The following is a 20,643-nucleotide window of genomic DNA, read 5'->3' as shown; positions in this document are numbered from 1 at the left end:
AAGCCCCTTTACTACTCTCCAGCTCGCAACACCCTCTCTCGGCGCGCCAGCCAGGCCACTACACTATATAAAAAAAAAAAACAGCACCCGGCGCCAGGTTTCGATTTGTGGACTTTGCGGCCGCAGCGCGACGCTCTACCGACTAAGCCACGGACGCGACGTTGGTATCAGTGTTAGTAACGCGCCTTATATCTTTAAAGGAGCCATGAAGAGAAAATACAAGTTTGGTTCATTCAAAAGATTGTCTCGTTAGAATCATACTGACACCACTTTTAACGTAAACTTCGCTCAAATAAGCTACATAATTAGGAAAAATGGGAATGGTCATGCGACCCACCAGCTCATTTCCCGCAACTGAACCTATGATGTCACATGAGCTAAGCTCTGCGATTGGCGGAGGCTGGCAGAAGCAGACGAAAATTAGGTAGAGCTTACAAACTAGACGAACGAGCGATTTGCGCTTAAATTTAGGGCACATTCTTTACAAACCAATAAGAATGATGGGACAAACAGTGGAAGTTACGAAAGCACATGTAAACCTAGAAGTACTGATGCGTTCTGCTGTTCGTACTGCGCACAGCATGCTTGCAGGGCTGACCTCACCAGTTCACATTAAAGAGCATTCTCTCTCTCTCTCTCTTGGTTTAGCTGCTGCACAGCACTACGGGGCTGGGGGTTGTCTCAGACGACACTGGCCGATTGACGCAAGCAACGGTGTCTTACGTGACCCCATTTGTCGAGCGAGCACTGTTTCAGGGAACGAATATTTTCTCCCAGAACAAAAACAAGCCAGGTTTAAATGCGGGCAAAAACAAACCAAACGCTTGCCACGGTATGGTGGCGCCATCTAGGTTACGGAACGTAAAGAAACGCGGGAACAAACCAACACCGCTGTACAGGGTGGAGACAACCTTTGAACGGCCCCCTATGCAAAATGCGCCCCGCCATCTCACGTCGACTCCGGTAACTAGGTCCGCCATTTTGGTACGGTCGTTTGAAACCAAAACCAATTAGCAAAACATGGAAAGCGGGCATTGACCGCTCTTGGTGATGGACTACAATGCCGGAGCATTGCTGCGTGCCGCAGTGCACGCAATGCGGAAATACCGGTCCGAATGGAGATAAGGTACGTGAAGTTCCACGCTCTTGAACGAACTTTCCGACGCGAACTATGCCGGCGCGAGCAACCTTTGTGACACGCTGGGCGCGGTGCGCTGGGAGCGAATATTTGTCGTTGGTTCGCTAAGCGTGGGATTCCGTAGTCGCTGTCTGGATGAAAAATACAGCTGCGTTGGAGTTCTGTGGCCTGAGCGGGCGCCAACTATTCATGCGACTGACAGCGGCGCTCGACCAGGAAAACAGTACCACACGTTGCCAAAATTAGGCTTTCTTCACTCGTCCCTGTGGCTCTGCGCCCGCTTCATTTCATTGTTAAATGGTACCGCTTAGCCCCTACACGAGCCTTTATCTTACCTAGGGCTGTAAACAAACTTTTCTCGCCGCACTACGCCGTCACGGCGCGGTTGAAAATTTCCTCTGTGGCGGGCGCGCACGGTATGGGAGTATGTTGTTGGTTTCTTTACGTTGCATTTAGCTGCGTGTCGTTGCAGAAGTGGCGTACACTGTTTTATGATGATCTAACGGTGGAAAATTCGAGTTTTTGCACTTGGTTCCCGATTCGCCGGGCTGAAAGGTTTGTTGTTATGTCAAGTTAACTTGTTGCCCATTGTTATTTCAGCCGCGATGTATTTACTGTTGAATATTTTGCGACTACACTCACTCCTGCAGTTTGTCACATGCTGCGTGCATGCCTCCGACGTAATGACGTTTTATTCATAAAAAAAAAAGAAAAAAGAAAACGGCCAGAGTTGCATCAGGCCGCCGCGCATCAGCTTGAGTGCTTTTGCTTTTTTTTTGTATCCACAGTGAAAATCCAAGTAAATTAAACTACTTCGCTGATTTATAGCGCGTGCAGTATATAGCAAACTGTGGATGTAAATGGAACAAAGGGAAGCATTCGCGCACCCCTGCATGCCGCGGTCTAGTAAACACGACGTTGTCCAGCCTCTTCATGCTCGCGAGATGACCACGACGTTATGTGGCATGAATGCTTGCTGGTAGCTCATAGGTGACCCTTCAGGTGCCATGCCAGTCCTTGTTTCTGTCACTGGGGTGGGGGGAGGGGGGGGGGGGGGGGCAAAAAGCCCATTCCCAAGGCTACCAAGTTTTCTCCCAAGCACCTGCACGGCACTTTGTTGCTGCTCGCATTGCTCCTGTACTCGACGTGCATCGAACAGACGCATTTGCAACAGAAGGGAGGCCCAATTTTCTCGCGGGCGTCTCCAGTACACTCGCTGGCTTGATGCCCTGCTGTCTCGGACGTCCCCACTGTTGTGGCAGCTTAGTGCACGCAAGCTCCGGTGGCGCCTCTCAAAACTTTCGGCTTGCAAGAGGGCGAGTAGGTGCACAGCAGCCAGGATGTGACTCCATGCTCCACTGCAACCCGCCGGGCACTCGCACGCTGCCTCCACAATCACCCCACTGTCCGTCTCAAAGGTGAGGCACACAACCTAGGGACGGCCACTTTTCTTCTGGGAGTGAAAGCAGCTGCTGAGCACATGGATGAGGCCCAACCTTGAAGAACAGAGACAATATCAGTAAATATCACTCAGGGAAGAACAGGACTAGTCTGCTACAGTTTATGGTAAAGGGACAGAGCAGAAAGCAGTGGCCGCAAGGAACAGACTCAAAATGACCAGATTTTGTGTCTTGCTTAACACTGTTTCAAGGGCAATAATCTACACCTCAAACAGCAATGATGTCAAAATTGTTTGTCAAGTTCGAGCGCGCAAGTATCACTGCATGCTTTGTTAATGTATTTTCAAGAGAAGGAAGTTTAACATTTATAAACCCCGCCGTGGGTAATGATACCAGTACCAGCATAATCGTGTTCCTCACAACTTAAGCAAGCAATATTATGATTATGTGGAACTCACTTCAAAAACCTTTCGAGATAAACAGGTAAACATTCTGGCTATAACGATGACCCATCGAATTAAAAAAAAATCTTTTAGTTCAGTGAGTTCGAGCTAACGAGGTTTTACTGTATTATCTATGCGGGCACACCAAAAACATGCGCTTTAGAAACAAACACAACCACCCCACCGCCAAAAAAGAAGAAAGACACACAAACAGATTTTTGCGGTAGAACATGTGAAATAAATAACGAAAACACACAAAAAAGAAAATTCAAGGCGTACGTGCACTTTTGTAGTTGACTTCGCCGCAAAGCGCGTTTGCTTTGCGGCAAACACGCGAGCGGACAACGGTCACGGAGAACGGCCGCAACCTTTCCGTAAACTTCTTCGCCAAAAATCATCCCGTAAATTCGACGTACAGCATTTGAAAATAACTAATACACCCACTAGCGGCACGGTCTGGCGATTGTCGCTTTCCTCTTTCAGGGTTACTGCAACAGGGTCCCCGCTACGCATTTGCATGGTAAACAACGGTGAACAAAGTGCTATACAAATGTTCATACCGGTTGACTCGCGTCAAGGAAAAAACAAAGAAGGATTTACTTACTGCGAGTCGCACGTGTTTGTCCGCACCGATGAAGGCGAACAATGCGCCTCGGTGGCTAGGCGGCATGCCCTGCTCCGCTGCCGCTCGGATGGGTCTTTGGCGCGGAACCTCGAGTGGTATGAGTCCTCAGACACAGTCGGCAGCGCAGACAAGTCCTTCGTCCACAATCCACGGTCGGGAGCCGGAAAACGCCATCCAGTTTGAGTCATAAACTCGTTACCGTCACGTACTCTTCCACAGTAAACAATACGAGACTTCCCAATCGGCGCCCGTACCAATATGGTGGACGGTCTTGTTTGCATCAGTGTTGCTAGATCACCAAGCAATTTCGCATAAGGTCTATTGGGCCAACGGGCTCAACGCGTTATTCTTTTCGTTTCCCACGAGACCTAGCAACGCGAAACAGACAATATGATTCAAACTTCTTCAGTAAACCACGTTGCGGCGATAATTTTAGCGCGGTTTTGACACAATGACTTGCTTCGGCGGCGAGCGAGCAACCGAAAATGGCGGCGCCAGCGTATACGTGTCTCTACCCTGTACGGCGGATGCGTGAATGAAGGTACTCTAGGCTGCAGAGCGGTCGGTTCCCGTGATGTCACTTGGGACCACGAAAACGCACGTTTGTGCGGGAAAATCAAAATTTTAACCTAAATTGTTTAATTTCTCGGTGAATAAAGCACCGTTTGTATCCGGATAAGCGCTGGGGGCACTATAAAACACGAAATCGTTCGAATAAAACCAACTTGCATTTTCTCTTCATGGCTCCTTTAACGCATTCAAACTACGTCGTCAGCGGCGTGCGTTGGCGACTCAGCGGCGTTATTGGCGGTGAGCGCGAACACAGGCGGCGCTGCGAAGCGCGCCTCCGTGACGTCAGCTTAGGGATTCTCGCATTTGTCGTCTGCTTCACTTAGGAACGCTCTCCCTGCTGTTTCTTTGCGCTCGGTCAACGTCTGATGCTTGTCCGCACCAGAATTGCCGTGTCGGCAACTTTTTATCATAATAATAGGCTTAAAATCGCATACACTAGCTCATGGTGTCAATTAAAGTATAGTTTTGGATACCGCTACGGGATAAACATTGCCGGCGCCACCCCATTCCTTGCGAAGCCGGTCCTGTGCGGAGCGCGAAGAGTCGGAGCTAGGCGTCAGCTTCTCATGCAAGCATTCGAACAAAAGGAACAGTCAGGTGCTAATAACCGACAACAGCGAAAGTGGAAGACCAAAACAAATTCTAGGCCTTCAGGGCTGTCGGCTTTGGCAGAAGGCATCACGATTCCCGGTAATCATATGTAAGGTAAAACAGTTGTTGCAACCTTGCCGAACGCTCGAACGCGTTTTGTCACATCACTTTACGTTGTCAAGGCATGGAAGTTTGCCGACATGCACTATAGACTGCAAAAACTGTAGGTTGAGTGCCAAATAACCCAGTGTGTATATACGCGCGTGCTGATTGTATACCAGGCATCTAACCAGTATGGAGGTTTATTAAGCAAAACGAGTCACGTCTTCGTTAAATTTATAGTAACACATATATGTTTGTTAAGACCTGGAGGGATATTTCGGAACATTTTGCACAGCCATATCTTCCCGATATTCGGATATGCGTTATAAGAAAACTGCACTCAAAAGGAGGAGGAGGAGTAAGGGGAGGAGGAGAAAACTTTGTTTAACATTTAATCGATCTGGTTAGTGGTCGCGTCCTCAGTTCAGGACAAGAGAGTAAACGTAATTTTCTTCAAATCAGAGAACGCCATCCCTAGTAGAATAGGATTTGTTCTTCGCGCCTGGAAGAGTTGAAAAGCAATAAAGAGCTACGTGGAATTCTTCTTCGGTTTCGAGTCTTGTAATATATGCAGGTATACTATTTATTACGTTAGTTAGCGAGTATATCATGTCTTCAACACCGTAATCATGTCATCATTGTTCGAGTTGAGAGTCAGTTCGTTATGATAACGATAGAATTACGATAGAAATTTGGAGCACAAAAGCCGCCTTCGAGTACTGTGGACCACGTTGTTTAGGGCGCGATCGCGGTGGCGTAGCACAAACCTTCTCATTGTATTTGCATGTGAATAAACAAAGCACGCTGCGGATATGCACCTTCTTGCACGCAGCCGTAATGAAAGCCAATTTGTGAAGAAGGGAATGTATGCCATACAAAATGAAGGAAATATCCACACGACCTTTGTGAGGCTCCCAAACATCCCGAAACCTCCTAATAAGAAGTTGGTGACAGCGCAGAAAAATTAATGCGTTGGGCAGAAAAAAAAGCAAGAAACATTAATCCGATACGATACAAGACAACAGCGAAAGAAACAGAAGAAAGCCGCTTTATTTCCTGCTGTGCGATGAGCGTGTAGAGGCCGCTTCTTGGTACGTAGTATTAGACTGTTGAGTCTTCATAGGAGCATCTCAAAAATACTGCAGGGAAGTCTACGCATTTTGAATACTTATCGAGAAGCTCTGATCGCTGATACTCGCGAATAAGCAAGAAAGGACGAGTTACACACGGTCTTCTGACCGATACTCTGAAGAAAGTTGTTCTCTAACTCTTTGTGTGTTGCAAACTTGTGGGGAATACAGCTTCAAATTATTCAGATGCGTCAGAAGCTGGCAAAATAACTGAGTCGCTAGAAATACGCCTTTTAACGCACTACAGCAACGAAGCAGGCGATTGCTAGCCCAGGCACTAATGCCCCTCACAAGCGGAGTGTAGCAGACGACAGCGGCGCGAATCCCTAAGCCGACGTCAGAGCCAGGGGGCGCCACTCAAAGATCTCACCGCCAATAGCGGCTTGATAACTGCGTGGTGTACACGTGATACTACAAACCCGCTAGTTCTGCATTCTCTCACGTGACTGCGCCTCCTCTCCCTTCACTCCGGTCGGCGCTTCGCAGCTGCGGTGCGCTGCGGTGCGGTGCGCTCCTCCTCTCGAACATACACGTTAATTCACCAAGATTTCCGCAGAGGGACAAACGAGGCGTGTTAAGCCGAACGTGATCACGAGGGGGTGTTAATGTAACTAACGGGCAAAATGCCACCAAACTTCAACAAACTCCCCCTCATAGCATCACCCCGTGCTTCGCACTTCCTCATACTCCCCTTCGGGGAAATGCGGGGGAATTTTTTTTGTCGTCTGCTTTTCTGCACCTACTCTCTGGGAGGTGCAGAAAATCCGTGAACTCATCCTGCGCTCTCTGCACTGTCGTTAAATTGAAGAGAAAAGTGCAGGCGCCGTGCGCTGCACTCGAAAATCGTAGAGGCGAGTGCTGCACTACCTGAATGAGTGCAGCGAGTGCCCTTCTGCTTGAAAAGGCTGATTCTGATGCAATGCTTGTAGTGGATTAGGCCACGAGGAAATTTTGGAGGTGTTGGAGAACTTGCTTCACGGCAGAATCTAGCTTACGTTTAATCACATAAAATACCGAGTTAGAGATTGGTTAAAATAAATGCAAAATAAAGTACTTGAGGAGATTCGAGACGCGCCTCGAACTTCAGTTCCGTACCTCCCCGCCGCTGCCATGGAGAGAAGGCGCCTGCCGCGACTCTCGCCACCGCGGCGCTGCGGTTGCGAGTTGCGCTAGGAGAGCGAGCGTCGTCTGCTAGCGGGGAGCGTTCCGCTCGAAATCTCCGGTCCTCGCCACTTCTGGCTGCGTACTGCAAAATAAATAACTGTTCTCCAACGTTGCTCATCATTTTGTTGCTACCGTTGCAGTTCGCGATCTATTTGAAACCGACGGTATTATCAGGAGGCGGACTCTTAGCCTTCAACCCAGCGTCCGGGCTAATTGCGACTCATGCGGCATGTTCTCCCCTGGTGAGCCTGGGGAAACATTAGTGCGTTGTTGTTGCCCTAGCAACGCCACCGCCATGTTGGCCTTGCAGGCGTTATAATTGCCATGGCAACAATGCGAGGGCGCGCAGCCTGCGTGGGGGAGAGGTAACGCTCTCCCTTCTCATGCCGGTTGGATCCCTTCCCCCCTCCCTGTCCACATCCGTATAGGGGGAGAAATGGCTGGAAACGCTGATTGGTCAATGTGTGTGACGTCATTAAAATATGCATGACGTCATTATTTTTTGGCGCTAGATTTGTTTGTTTAGTTCTTGTTTCTCCCCAGAAATTTTTCCCTAGTCTTTGGTAAAGCGCTAGAATGCCTCCCTAGTCTGCCTAGTCCCCACGCAATAATTTTTTTTTCGTGGAATGGTGGCATCTTTGTTTTTAGCTTCATGCTCCAGCTTTATAGACACTGGGGCTCTTTGATCGAATGCCCTACTGCTTCTCGGGGAGTCCTTGGCAATTCCGGGACTGTAAATTGCAGAGCCCCAGTGTCTTTTTTATCTTTTAGCCATTCCATACCACATTCATGGCAAAGTTCTAAAATTAAATAATTTAATCAGCAATGACAACAAAAAAATGCCCATTTTTACTAAACAGACAGCTACATATTGCATGCCTTAAACTGAACATGATTTTTAACATCGTTTGTTTCCAACGTGTTGCTATATATTGATGGGTCCCCAGACACAATAATTTCTTTTTCACTGTTACGCTGCATCCCTCAAAATGTTTCTGCAATTTCTGTTCTTTCAGCATGATTCGAACAGATTATATCCTGCATGGTGTCACTCATGCAAAATGGAAAAAACAAAACCTGAAACAAACACGTTCATCTGACATTTTCAGCCTTATTATAGGCGATTTGCACTGCGGTGCTTAAATAAGTTGCACCAGCGTTCCGCACTCAACCCTCCCCAGTTTTATTCCTCAGATAGCCCATAATTTTATTGTGCTAAGCTCCAAAGATCAATCTGTTGGTCCATTTACATTATTATGTCCCTTAAAGGGGTTCTCAAAGCTGGAGGAACAATTCATTTCTAGTGTGGCATGCATATATATATATATATATATATATATATATATATATATATATATATATATATATATATATATATATATATATATATATATATATATATATATATTCTATTCTAAGGGGATGTATTGCTCAACGCAAGGTAGCCGATGGAAGGTCTTTAATGGCCGATACCGAAGATGGAGCGGGTTCACAGACGCGCGCCTGTCGTCTTCGTCGTCGGTGGTTTTCGTTAGTTGTCACTGTCGATGCTGCTTTCGCGGTTGCGGAATCTGGCGCAGTGTCGTTTTTCGTTCACTAGTGCTTGTACCAGTCATCTCCTTTACAATATATATATATAAACTTTTGCCATGTTCACAGCAGTGCCACACCATCCAGGCTCCATTGGCACGCCACAAGTGGTTTTACACACAATTCACAACTCAGTACTATAGAGTTCGCAAAACATTTGACAGCCATCACAATAAAACCAAGTAATACATTCGTTGCAGCTGAACTCATGGCCAATCTATTATTTGCAAATAGTGAAAAGTGCAAACAAAGGTAATTGAGGGTAGATACAACGCGTACAGCTCTTTGTACTCATCCTCATCTTTTGCGTACACCATGCGTTGCATTATGTCTAGGGCTGTTTCCTGCTCTCCTTTGGTGATTTTTAATTTTTGCACACTGACTTCTCTTCGGAACGCCTGTAGCACATGAAATGCACACACATGCAGTGCAGCGGATGGCAATAGCTCCTTTACGACTGACCTTTCTTTCATGTCTTTGTCGGCCATGACAACTCTCACGTCTTGCCATGCTGGGTTTAGTGTTTTGAAGATTTCAAAAAACCAACGGTGCGTGTCTGCATCTTCTGCAGCGAAAAGCCCGACGGCCACAATTTCACTCTCACCGTTCGAGTTTTCTACAATTGCTAGAAAACACGCCATCCGTGTTTCGAGCAATTTGTATGTTGCGTCAATGAACAGTATCTCAGGACAATCTTGAAATGACTTTTTCATTCCTTCATCTTGAAAATAGATTGCCTGTAGATCCTCGTTCTCGTCTGCCAGCAGACGCACCGTTGCTTTGTGCTTTTCTTGGAGCACGCGCACAACCTCAGGCAAGTTGTTTCTCGTTTTGAGGGCTTTTCCCTTTGCCGCAATGTTCGACAGGTCCTTCATGAGAACAGCATTTCCACTGTCCCTTTCCAATTCCTCCCTCACTAGCACTTTCTGGGCTCGCAGCTCCAGCAAACCACGGGCCTTGGCTTGCAAATGTGGGTCTAGCCTCCTCTGTTGCGGCAAGTGCTTAAACAGCTCGGGTTGGATGGGATGGTTGTGCTCCAAATTGATTGAACGCACTTCCAGGTACTGGCCGTCCTTGGCTGCTGCAAGGTACACGCTAAAGCCGCAGTCCTGCTTGAATGTCCTAAAATACAAGCAAAAAAATTCAGGGTTATATTCTGTATTGATGGGAAAGATAGGAATAGACAATGCAATCGCAGATGCATTCATAAACATGCAAACACCCTGCACATGCCCTCATTTATCACAACCGCTGTCTGACGACCACTGCACTGTACTTTACAATCAATTTATGGTTGAGACCAAGAATACTCTTGCCTTGCTACTATTATTCAAAATATTCTAATATTTTCAATGCTACTATTGAAAATGCTACTACTTTCAAAATATTCAAGTTCGTTGTATTTCGCTTTTTAAAATTTCGCCCCTTTGCTTTAAAAAAGTTTGTTTTTACAACTGTGCGACCACTCTTCTGCCAGCTATTTTATTTTGTACGGGATATTAAAAGGCACCACATGATTTCTTTTTTTTTATAAGCGCAGCAGGGCACATAGTTCTGCCATGCTCTATGCACAAAACATTTTTTGATGGAGCCAGGCATTAATCGCATTCTGTGATCATAGTGAGCTCGGTGAGCCAAACAACAAAGTTCACAATGAATCTATCAAGACTCGAGCTTAAGAGATTAACCATTATACGGATAAAAGACAAAAAAAAAGCAGGTAAAGCTCTACGACGAAAAAGCTTTGAAGAAGGGACTTACGATGATTTACGTGCGCCTTTGTTGCTGCTCACGAACTTCATGCCTCCGTGGATGCAGCAATACCGTATCTGGTAATACTTTAGGGCCTCTGGCATCTGGCTGGCGATCTTTCCAACGCGCTTTTTCGCCCCCGCAATAGTTCTGGCATCTCTCTTCCACAGTTGCACGTGGTTTGCAGCGCTGTATGCAGACATTTTTGCCTCCACCTCATCAAATGTAGCAAACCGTAAACCGACGGAAAGTTCCTCCCGGCGGGGTTTGTAGTTCATTTCTTGCGGCGTTGCGACGGAGCAAGTTGGTGCTGATACCGTTCCTTGCGCTTGCGGCCTCACGGCAGAGCAAGTTGGTTGTGGCGTCGGTTCTTGCGACGTTGCGACGGAGCAAGTTGCCGTTCCTTGCGGCGATGCGGTAGAGCAAGTTGGCTGTGGCATCGGTTCTTCCGGCGTTGCGACGGAGCAAGTTGGTGCTGATACCGTTCCTTGCGCTTGCGGCCTCACGGCAGAGCAAGTTGGTTGTGGCGTCGGTTCTTGCGGCGTTGCGGCGGAGCAAGTTGGTGCTGATAACGTTCCTTGCGGCCTCACGGCAGAGCAAGTTGGCGGTGACATCGCTTCTTGAGGGGGTGCGACATGGCAGGCTGGTTCCGCCATTCCAGCTGCCTGCTGCAAAACACTTGCGTGCACCACGGCACAACGATCGTACTCAACTAGTCACCGTAAAGTTGGTTTTATAATTCTGAGCGCGCGCTGCAATAACTTCGGAAGCATGAGTGACGGAATCGACAAAACTCGACCAACTCAACTGCCGGTGCCGGACCGCGGCGGCTGAAAAAAGGCAATGTACCGGCAGTTTGTCACGTGGTCTTAAGACAGCCAATGGAAGGCGACTGCCGTGAGAAATTTGTGAAAGTGATTCTCACGGTTTCCGTGAGATTAGCCACTGCCTTTCTTTTTTATTTTTTGATGTTTCTTTTTTTTACTACGCAGAGCATAGAAACATGTTTTTTTTTTTTTTCACTACGCAGACCGTAGTACAATGTCAAACTCTGCCCTGTTATGCGGTTTGCTGTCGCTGCCAGCTTGTAAGGGTGGTGGGAGCTTTGTCAAGCGATTTCTTTTTTTTTTTCGCTTTTACTCCCACCTCCTCCATCACTTGTATTGATGGAAAAAAGGCTATTATTATTATTATTATTATTATTATTATTATTATTATTATTATTATTATTATTATTATTATATCAACAGAAAATTTCGCCTTCACATTCTCAGAGAGTTGTAAGCACCACCTGCAATTTTTTGCGTTTTTTTCTTAACTTTTTCTTACACTCTTTGCTGCTGTTTGTTGCTCCTGAATGCTTTTTTTTTCTTTGTTCGTTCATGCTTTGGCGTTAAAGATTGCATATTTGAAATTTACTTACATTTACATTTCAGTGCATGGACATTTCGGTGCAGGATGTCTCGGTGCGGCCATTTCGGTGCACGAGATGTATAAGACATTATTTTAAAGCTTTAGCTTTAATGTTTTGTTTTCGTCGGATGATATGACATTACGTTCGAGGGTTGGGTTTGGGCCACACTCCGCGGAAACTAATGCTAAATAGAGGGGCAACATCACCATGTAAAGCCCCATTTCGATAGTAGATGTGAAAAATTAACGTTGTTATTTACTTCCGTTTCACCTTTTTATTTTAACTTTCATGTGAAGAACACTAATACTTCAATTCAAGTGTTACCGAAGCGCTGTGATTTCACTTCACCAAACGCTGCGAGACCTTGCTGCCTCTAGTTCATTCCTATGTCCCCTGCCTCTCCCCCCCCCTACCCACAGCAAAACTGCCGCGTAAGAAAGAAAGGAAACAAGGTAGCTTAAGTGGGTGTGCATTTACTCATCCTTATTTTCTGTATTTCTTCGTTGCGTTCGGTGTCGGTTCTATTTATAAGCTTACCAGCAATCGTGTTTACAAGGGCATCGCTAAAGTTTTGGGGTTACGAGAAAGGGGGGGGGGGGGGGGGTTGAGCATCGCCGGGTACCAGCCCCCTGGTAGAGAGAGGGGGGTGTCACTTGTGCTTCTCCAAAGTCTAAACACGACATCCAAAACTTAAACATGACTGTCGCGGGCCTCGCCAAACCAGCCTATTCAAAATTTTCCCCTCTTACAATGGAAGAAAGCGAGGAATGTCTGGGGTGTCCGTGGCGTGCGAAACTTGAAGAGGTAATTGCGGAAGGGGCGACCGAAAGCAAAGAAAGAGCGATCCTGAAGAGGGCGGGCGCCTTCGGTGTGACCGCGACGCGCAGAAGGGTGCGGCCAGCAAGTTTGTTCCTCGATGGGCGCGACAGGCGCCAACGATCCTAGTCATTGTGTTCTCAGCGGCTTTTCGGGTGGCTTTTTGTTGTGCACTAGAGAGGTCGTGAGCTCATGCTGAATGTATCGCTTTTCTTGCATCAATGCGGTGACGCTTGGGAGACCGCGACCTCGTATATGCCTGCAAGATTTTCACCGGAAAGTGAACATACCTAATATGACTGAAAAAGAAATCTGGGGATGATTAAAACTTAAAGAGGGCGGGAGGACAAAGAATTAAAATTAGATAAAATTAAGCATGTAAAGTTAAAACGAAGGTTGGTTTCACCGAACAGTATGGGTGGTATTTGTACGCACAACCCGTGCTCTTGATAAGCATTAAGGAGATATAGAAGCTGCAGCTGTTTTCAAAGGGCCCGTTCTTCGTCCGCAACAATATCCTATACTTGTCCGTAAAAAAAAAAAAAAAAGAAAGCTGGCGAGAACAGTGTCTCGAAATTTATTTTTGCATGACAGCTCAGCTTAAATAAACTGTTCATGATATTGTCTGCATTTTGTGGGGCAAACGAATGCTTCTAAAGTTTGGCATAGTGAGAGTTCATTTTGTGTAGAAAAACATTATGTATAATATGCGTTAGCCATCGTAGACACCGGTTAATTTTCTTAGCTGATTTGCATTCCCCAAAAAAGAGCCTCGTCTCGTCGTAAATAAAAAAAAAACATGTGCGAAAGAATTCAATCAGCGGGCATAACAGGTGTTACCTGATCGCGGTATTAAAGAAAGATATACAAAAGTTTAGTTTCTAAAAATACCTGGAAAAACTCCAACACGGCATGAATATAAAGTGCAATCGCTGGCCTAGATTGGTGTCAATCACCCATGTTAAGCGAAAATAGAAATTTTACGCTGCTTCATACAAACACCCAAACAAGCACCCGGTAGTTCGGTCACCGAAATGTTTGCGCACGGAAACGTCCGTGCACCGAAAGGTAAGTGCACCTAAACGTCTGTTCACCGATATGTCCGTGCGCCGATATGTCCGTACACCAAAATTTGCGTACACCGCAATGTCCGCACCGAAACGTCCTGCACCGAGGTTTCCTGCACCGAAATCTCCTAGACCCGGGAAGACCCTGTGCGCTTCTTTGGTGGAGCTCTCACGGCTTTTTGGGCAATTTTCACCGATTGTGATAAAACCTTGCAGCGTAGAGCTTCTACGACCTTGAAGACACTGAGATGGCTGTGTCCGACTAAGCTACTAAACCGACGGTTTCTGGCCACGCAGTTGTTTGTTTAGGTTAGGTTAGATTAGGTTAGGGGTGCATGAAGCAAAACTTCATGCACACTACAGTGAAACTGCGCACGCTGTGCTTATTTAGACCTGCCAACTTAGCAACATAAAAATTGGGGAGACCGCAGTGATCGGGAGTAGGTTCTATTTTTAGTTTAGCATTTGAGAAATTACCAACACTGGAAACTTGCATCAGAAAGGGGTAAGGGTGCTTATTTTAAGCTGATTTGATCTTTTATTGTGAGAAACTCTACTCTTGGTTCTTGTTATGGAGAGCGCAAAACGTCTTTATTTGTGGAGGTACCTACCGAAAAATTCAGCAGCTCACCCACCCGTGCAAGGGCCCCCCTTAATTCCCTGCTAATTTCAAATTTCTGCACCGTTCTGGGATAGAGCCCTTCCTCCTTCGCTCCACACTGTCCACACCCTGAAATCCACCACACCCAGGCAACACCGGCGTGCCACAGCCAGTCCATAATCCAGTTTAATCGTGATTAGCAGCTTGATAGCCAGATAACTGCGCGCGATTTGTCATTTTTCCTTTGGTGGTGTCGGTTTATCTTGGCGGAATCATGTGCTTGAATTTGTTGCCGAGGCATGGACCGTTGTACCGGATGATGATCTTGTACGGTCCTATGGTAGCTATGGCATAAGGAATGCACGGGATGGTTCGGAGGAAGGCAGCCTGCATGGTTTACTGTCAGGGAATGAGCCTGGGGCGGACTTCAAACGGAATTCTGCGAATTTTTTTTTTGAAACTGACTCGGTGAAACTGTCTCGGTGGTTTTGAAAGCGATGTAACATTGGTGAAATGTTAGGTGCATGTGCATCCTGTATTTTTTTCCTGGTGAGGGATCGTTGCTACCATCTTGAATTTTGGTGTTTTGGGATAGCGCTCCCTCCCAACTTTGCCAGTGATCTCGACTTGCGTGCAGGGGAGCACTTACTCGAACTTTTACGGTAGCATTTGCGGGCTTCGCGTGCTTTCAAGACTGCTCAGAATGCATGTGCTTAAGACATTGTCTGGTTGAGTGACTCTTCACGATAAGTAAATCACACATTTACGCACACACGGCCGCCTCAATCGGCACTGCCATTATAGCGCATGTTTGCCCACACTCCCCACCGAACTTGAATCAGTGCTTCCTGCCGATAATATGCGTTCAACGTTAGCTACAACAGATGGACCCAGCCGTTGTTGTGCCTATTTTAACACTTTTAGAGAGTACTGTGGTGAGCGCGTCCCGTGGGAAGCTTTTCTAAGCCATAAACAGCATTCGAGCAGCACCTAGTTGCACTTAGTGGCACTCTACATTATGGTTACAGTGTTCTACAAGTATGGTGGTGAATGCTCATTCGCAGCACCGCAACTTTCGGAGCAGCAAAACCTAACGTGCACACGTGATTTAAAAAAAAAAACCTCTGTACTGTGGCGGCCATTTTTTTAAACAACGTGCACGCGTCATTTAAAAAAAAAACCTCTGTGCTGTGGCGGCCAATTTTCGGGAAATTCGAGATACCATTCCTACAATGGTGATGGGGTTGAAATTCAAGGGTCCCTGCGAACAGTCAGGGAAAGTTGGCAGGTCTGCTTATTGCTTTGATTTCATTTGTTTGTTTCATAATTATTTCATTTTTCATTTCCAGGACCATCAAAGCCAGACCAACAAGCCGACAAGGGAACTGGGGCAGCCATTATGAAGAATTCATGGGAAAACAATGCAAGGAAAGACGAAGACAGAGATAGAAAGGCAACATAAATAAGCACAACGCTGGACGATGCTGATTATGAAGAAATTGATAAATATACTCTGCGAATGCCATCTAAGTGCACTGAAAGCCAACAAAAGGAAATTGCATGCATTGCATAAGGACAAATAAAAACATAAAACTGTCTGGTTTGTGTTTCATTTATTAACACCTGTGTGCCATTAACAGGGCCAAGGTTAATGCCTGCTCCAGGGCATGCATGGCAGCAGCCTTGGGCGGGCTTCCTCTGGCCTGCATAGAATAACCTGAATCTGGCCAATGGTAGGCCATACATTATTGGCCAATGGTAGGCCATACATGCTTGGCCAATGGTCGGCCATACATGCCTGGCCAATGGCAGGCCATATATGCTTGGCCAATAGTAGGCCATACTTCTTTGGCCAATTGTAGGCCATGCGTATTCGGCCAATCGTCGGCGAGCCAATGGTATTAGCGGCCAAAGCAGATTGGCCAATGAATGACAGCCAAGCTCCAGCCTTACACGGCCAAGGACCATTTTGGACTAAGGGCCAAACACTTTGGCCGAAGATTGGCCGAGGGGAAAAGGGCTGGCCAATGTTCTTTGGACATAGATTGGCCGCACATGCTCGTGCTGCTTGGGGAATGCGTTGTATCAGCAGCTTCTTGACGTAGTTTGAATGAGTCAAGGATATAAGGCGCGTTCGTAGCCTCCCATTCTGTGTCGGCTTTGAGGCGCAGTGGGTGGAGCACCATGTACATTCCGTTCCGCCCGCAGGGTCGAGGGATTGAAACCAGGCGCCGGATAGTATTTTTTTTTATATAGTGTAGGGGGAGGGGTGCGGACTACGACTACGGACGTCAACGCGCGTGACATCGTTAGTTACTGAAATGCTCTGCATTTAAAAAAAAAGTAGCAGAAAAATATGACACAACCAACAGGAAAAGAAAAAAAAACTACGCGGCGTTACACGTTACGTAGGGTTGGTGGTCACGTGATTTTTTTTGCTCTTGGACTTCGCCTAAATACCGGCCCTCCCGTAGCGTTCCGCCCCAGCATCTCAGGTTGTGACCAGCTCTGGCTGCGTACTCGAAAAGAAATAACTGTTCTCGAAAGTTGATCAACGTTTTGTTGCCGCGCTATTCCACTTAGCGATTTATTTGAAACGGGCCTATTATGCAAGGAGATGTACGTACGCCCAGTGATTTTTAGCGGGGGCTAAAATACCGAGAACGACAGCATTTTAAATGAATTTTCGCGTAGCAGTAGCTGTCAAGTGCGCACACGATTTCGCTTGCCATGCCAATCGCGCAAGTTCGTTGCAGCACGAATGATATTTCCTGATAACCATGCGCAGCAACTGCATCCTTTCTTTATGAAAGACGTCCCGCGTATCCTTCGTTAATTGATTGATTGTAGGGTTTAACACGCCGACGCAACGCAGGCAATGAGGCGCGCCGTAGTGGAGGGCTCCGGATTATTTTTGACCACCTGGGGACCTTTAACGGGCGCCAAAATCTCATACACACGGGCATTTTTGCTTTTCGCCTCCATCAGAAAAGCGGCCGCCGCGGCCGGGAATTGAACCCGCGACCTCGTGACGTATCCTTCGTATTTTCAAAGAAATCAAATTGTTCCGCCGGTTAAAGCTAACCCAAAATCCTGGTGAAAATAGGAAGTTTTGTATTCAGATTTGAATTGTTCTTAATTCTTAATGCTAACGCGATATAACTAGAAAGTTATATTGCGTTGGCATTAAGAATTTGCCTTTGTTCATTAGTCTGTTTTGTTTTAATAATAGTTTCGAGCTACATTCCGTCCTCCTCCTCACAGTTGTACATTTTGTGAAGGGCATAAGCATGTGCCCCATGCACGATGCGTATGCCCAGCCTCCTCACAAGCATCCCTGCTAAAGTGGGCTGGAAACTCTCGTACAGCCGACTGCGAATTAGGCAAGTCGGCATTACACCAAGCCCAGCACATGAAAGAAAGCACAGCATGTTGACGGAGTCCCGAAATGCTTTCACCCGCGGCCGCACTGTTCAATAGCATCCCAAACCGAATGCACTGAAAAGGCAAGTTTCTCGCACAAGGGTGAAGACAAACGCAAGCGAAAAGAAGGAACTTGTAGGGCAGACACGCAACTACACCGCGGCCGCAACTTCGAGCCCAGCGGACCGGCCGCGCAAGCCGTCAACGCTGCCGCCGGACCAGTGTTGTACACGTTCCTTTAAATAAGGAACGAAAGTTCGTTCCTCGTTCCTGCCCAATTTTGAAACGAGTTCCCGTTGCAAGTCCCTTCATTGCGAAAGGAACGCGTTCCAGTTCCACTTCGAACATTGGAACTCGTCGTTACATTAACGTTATATTTCATTTAAAAAAAATTAAAATATGGTGTCGGATAATCCTGAGGCGAAATAGAGAGAGAAATTTAAAACTCACATCGAAGTATACGCATATTGTACGGATGTGAACACCTCCGGAAGCAGATTGATTATCTGGAGATAAAAAGAATCCAAAGAAACGCCCCTAGACGAATTTTTTCAGGGAACACCGGACAAACTCCAGACCCGTCTAACTGCGATTTTGGTGCTCGTCCATTATAGGTGCAACACAGCTGGCACTTTCCATTTCGGTCTTACAAATGCGCAGTAAGTTTACTGGGCTTCAGATGTGCAAGTAGAAAGTTACTCACATGCAGCAACACAATTAAATTTCTTGCATAAGAAACCGCGTCGAAAGGAACAATACATAGGACTTATGAATGCTGATTCAGAATTAAAGTTTATTTGAAATACCTTACAGGCCTGTTTGCAGGGAATTGAGTAAGGGCATTACAAATGTGAAGCTTTGCGGATCATACAGCGCAAATTTGCGCGTAACAAAAGACAGCAGAACAAGTAATGATTACGAGGTTGGCAATACAAGTTTAAGTGGAAAGGTGATAACAAGAAAAAAAAAAGTCAACAGCGTAGTCACACACGAAATCTACGCACAAGAATTACAAAGTATACCGAACAAATTCAGGGTAGCAGATAAAGGAAACAACCAAAGATAGCAAAATATGTGGACGCGACGCACAAACTAGCTGCTGTGGTTGCACAAATCAGTTGCCCAAAACCGAAAAATTGTTAAAGGGGCACTGACACAAAAATTTTGCATCTTGTTTTTTTTTTTTTGCTGCGATGATGATGATAAATTCTTTTATTAGGAAGGGGAGGACCGAAGGTCGCTGGAGGGGGAAGAGGGGGAATAGGGAGGGAGGTAGACGCCCACTAAATCACGCTCGCCAGGCCACTGGCAACGCCAAACTGGGCTAAGGTCACCAGGTGTTGAGGATTTTCGAGAATGTCCCTATGTAATGCTTCTATATCTGAATTTTGAAAAACATTATGGTCCAGTCTATGAATATCAAAAGCGGAGCAGTGCAGCACAAGATGGTCCATATTTGCTTCACACACAGTGTGACAAAATGTACATGTGCAGGGGGCAGCGGTGCCAATGCCCTTCTTCCTGTCAGCAAGTGTCTGCCACTTATGGATGATATGAGGTGTAGTGGCCGTGTTGGCAAGTACTTTGTTAATAAATATTTCTTGCGATCGGCTGAGGGGTAAATTCTTAAAGATTTGTGGAGGGGTAATGCTTTTTAATCTCTCGCGGTGAAGAAACCGGAGGTAGAATCGTACTCGCGCCATTTCGAAGTGGCTGCCTGGCAGCGAGTCCGCGTAGGGGTGGTCGCGGAGGTCGGGAGATCCGAGCAGGAGAGGCTGGAGATGTACAGGTAGAACTCCAGATTGTGAGGTGGCAAGAGCATGTGCCACCTCGTTACCGCCCCCGCGATCCCCGACGTGTCCCGGCGTCCAGGTGACCCTAGCGTCAATGTCGTTCCTCTGCTTGTGCTGGAGTATCTGGCGGATGCGTTGAGCAGTGGCGTCGTCTGTTTTTGGGTCCTCAATGCTACGTAGTGCCTCAAATGAGTCCGTATATATGACGCCGTGCCCGCCAGACACGCCCTGCATGGGCTCTGTATTTTTTCGCTGTTTTAGTGAAATTTTTTCACAGTGCGTCCGCGATTTTTGGTGCAGAGGACCGTGAACACACCCGAAGTGAGTGGACAGTGTTCTTTCTGGACCATTCGCCGCAATTTCTTGGAAGAACGTTTGCTTCACGTCGGCGGGCGAATTCGAGCCACGCCTAGGCTTAGCTGGTGTTCGGCCGCGCCGGCCGGTGATAGGCCTCGGCGCAGTGCAACTATGGACGCGATAAGCACCCCTTCACCCTCGGCGGCCCTTCCTCAGCCTTTCGAGCACTCCATAACAGCAAGCACGGCTTCTCAACCGAGTGAAACCACCGTGGACCATCGGGATATCAACACAGCTGTCAACACACACGTGGGGGCGGCCGGCTCGGCACCCCCGACGGCGCCATTCACGATGACGAGCACAGAGGACAGCATGGAAGATGAAGACGAGGACCCATCAGAGTGGAACACCGTCACGTACCGAAGATACACTACGAAACGACTTCAGGGCGAACTGCGAGCGGAACGGGTGAGTAGGCCTCACTTTCTCGCGCTCGTCAGGCCACTCAACCAAATGTCCGTACAAGCAATCCCCAAGGCAGTTATCACTCGCCTCATCGAACACACTGCTCCCAGCAGTGTTGCAGCTGAACACTCAGCATTTAGGTACATCGCTAAGGCCAATGCAGTTCGGCTTTCCATTAGGGATCAACAACACTTGGAAAATTTATTAGCCCAGCGAGAACTCACTCTGCCCCCGGCATTGGCAGGTGAGGCGCGCAGGA

The 20,643-nt window shown here is 47.0% G+C and overlaps 1 protein-coding gene and 1 long non-coding RNA gene across 2 annotated transcripts in view; both read right to left on the bottom strand.

Annotated features, from left to right (window-relative positions):
• The window catches only part of LOC144161859 (uncharacterized), a 202,382-nt gene that overhangs the window by 119,469 nt on the left and 62,270 nt on the right, over positions 1–20,643 (bottom strand). The gene's annotated exons all lie outside the window — the stretch shown is intronic.
• LOC144162379 (uncharacterized) lies at positions 8,583–11,452 on the bottom strand. The gene is made up of 2 exons (XM_077692882.1): positions 10,518–11,452; positions 8,583–9,878 (listed from the first exon to the last, which is right to left on the bottom strand). Exons 1-2 carry the CDS (start codon positions 11,162–11,164, stop codon positions 8,963–8,965), a joined length of 1,563 nt encoding a protein of 520 aa, XP_077549008.1. The 5' UTR covers positions 11,165–11,452; the 3' UTR covers positions 8,583–8,962.

This window comes from Haemaphysalis longicornis, unplaced genomic scaffold (assembly GCF_048455015.1).
Source record: "Haemaphysalis longicornis isolate Haplotype H1 unplaced genomic scaffold, Haemaphysalis longicornis Haplotype H1 scaffold_12, whole genome shotgun sequence".
NCBI classification, from domain to species: Eukaryota; Metazoa; Arthropoda; class Arachnida; order Ixodida; family Ixodidae; genus Haemaphysalis; species Haemaphysalis longicornis.
This window is presented reverse-complemented; position numbering and strand designations above follow the sequence as displayed.

Coding starts and splice junctions, on each gene's coding strand:
- LOC144162379 (XM_077692882.1), bottom strand. CDS start 11,164: ATGGCGGAACCAGCCTGCCATGTCGCACCCCCTCAAGAAGCGATGTCA. Junction 9,879..10,517: donor AAAGGCGCACGTAAATCATC/GTAAGTCCCTTC, acceptor CTTGTATTTTAG/GACATTCAAGCAGGACTGCG.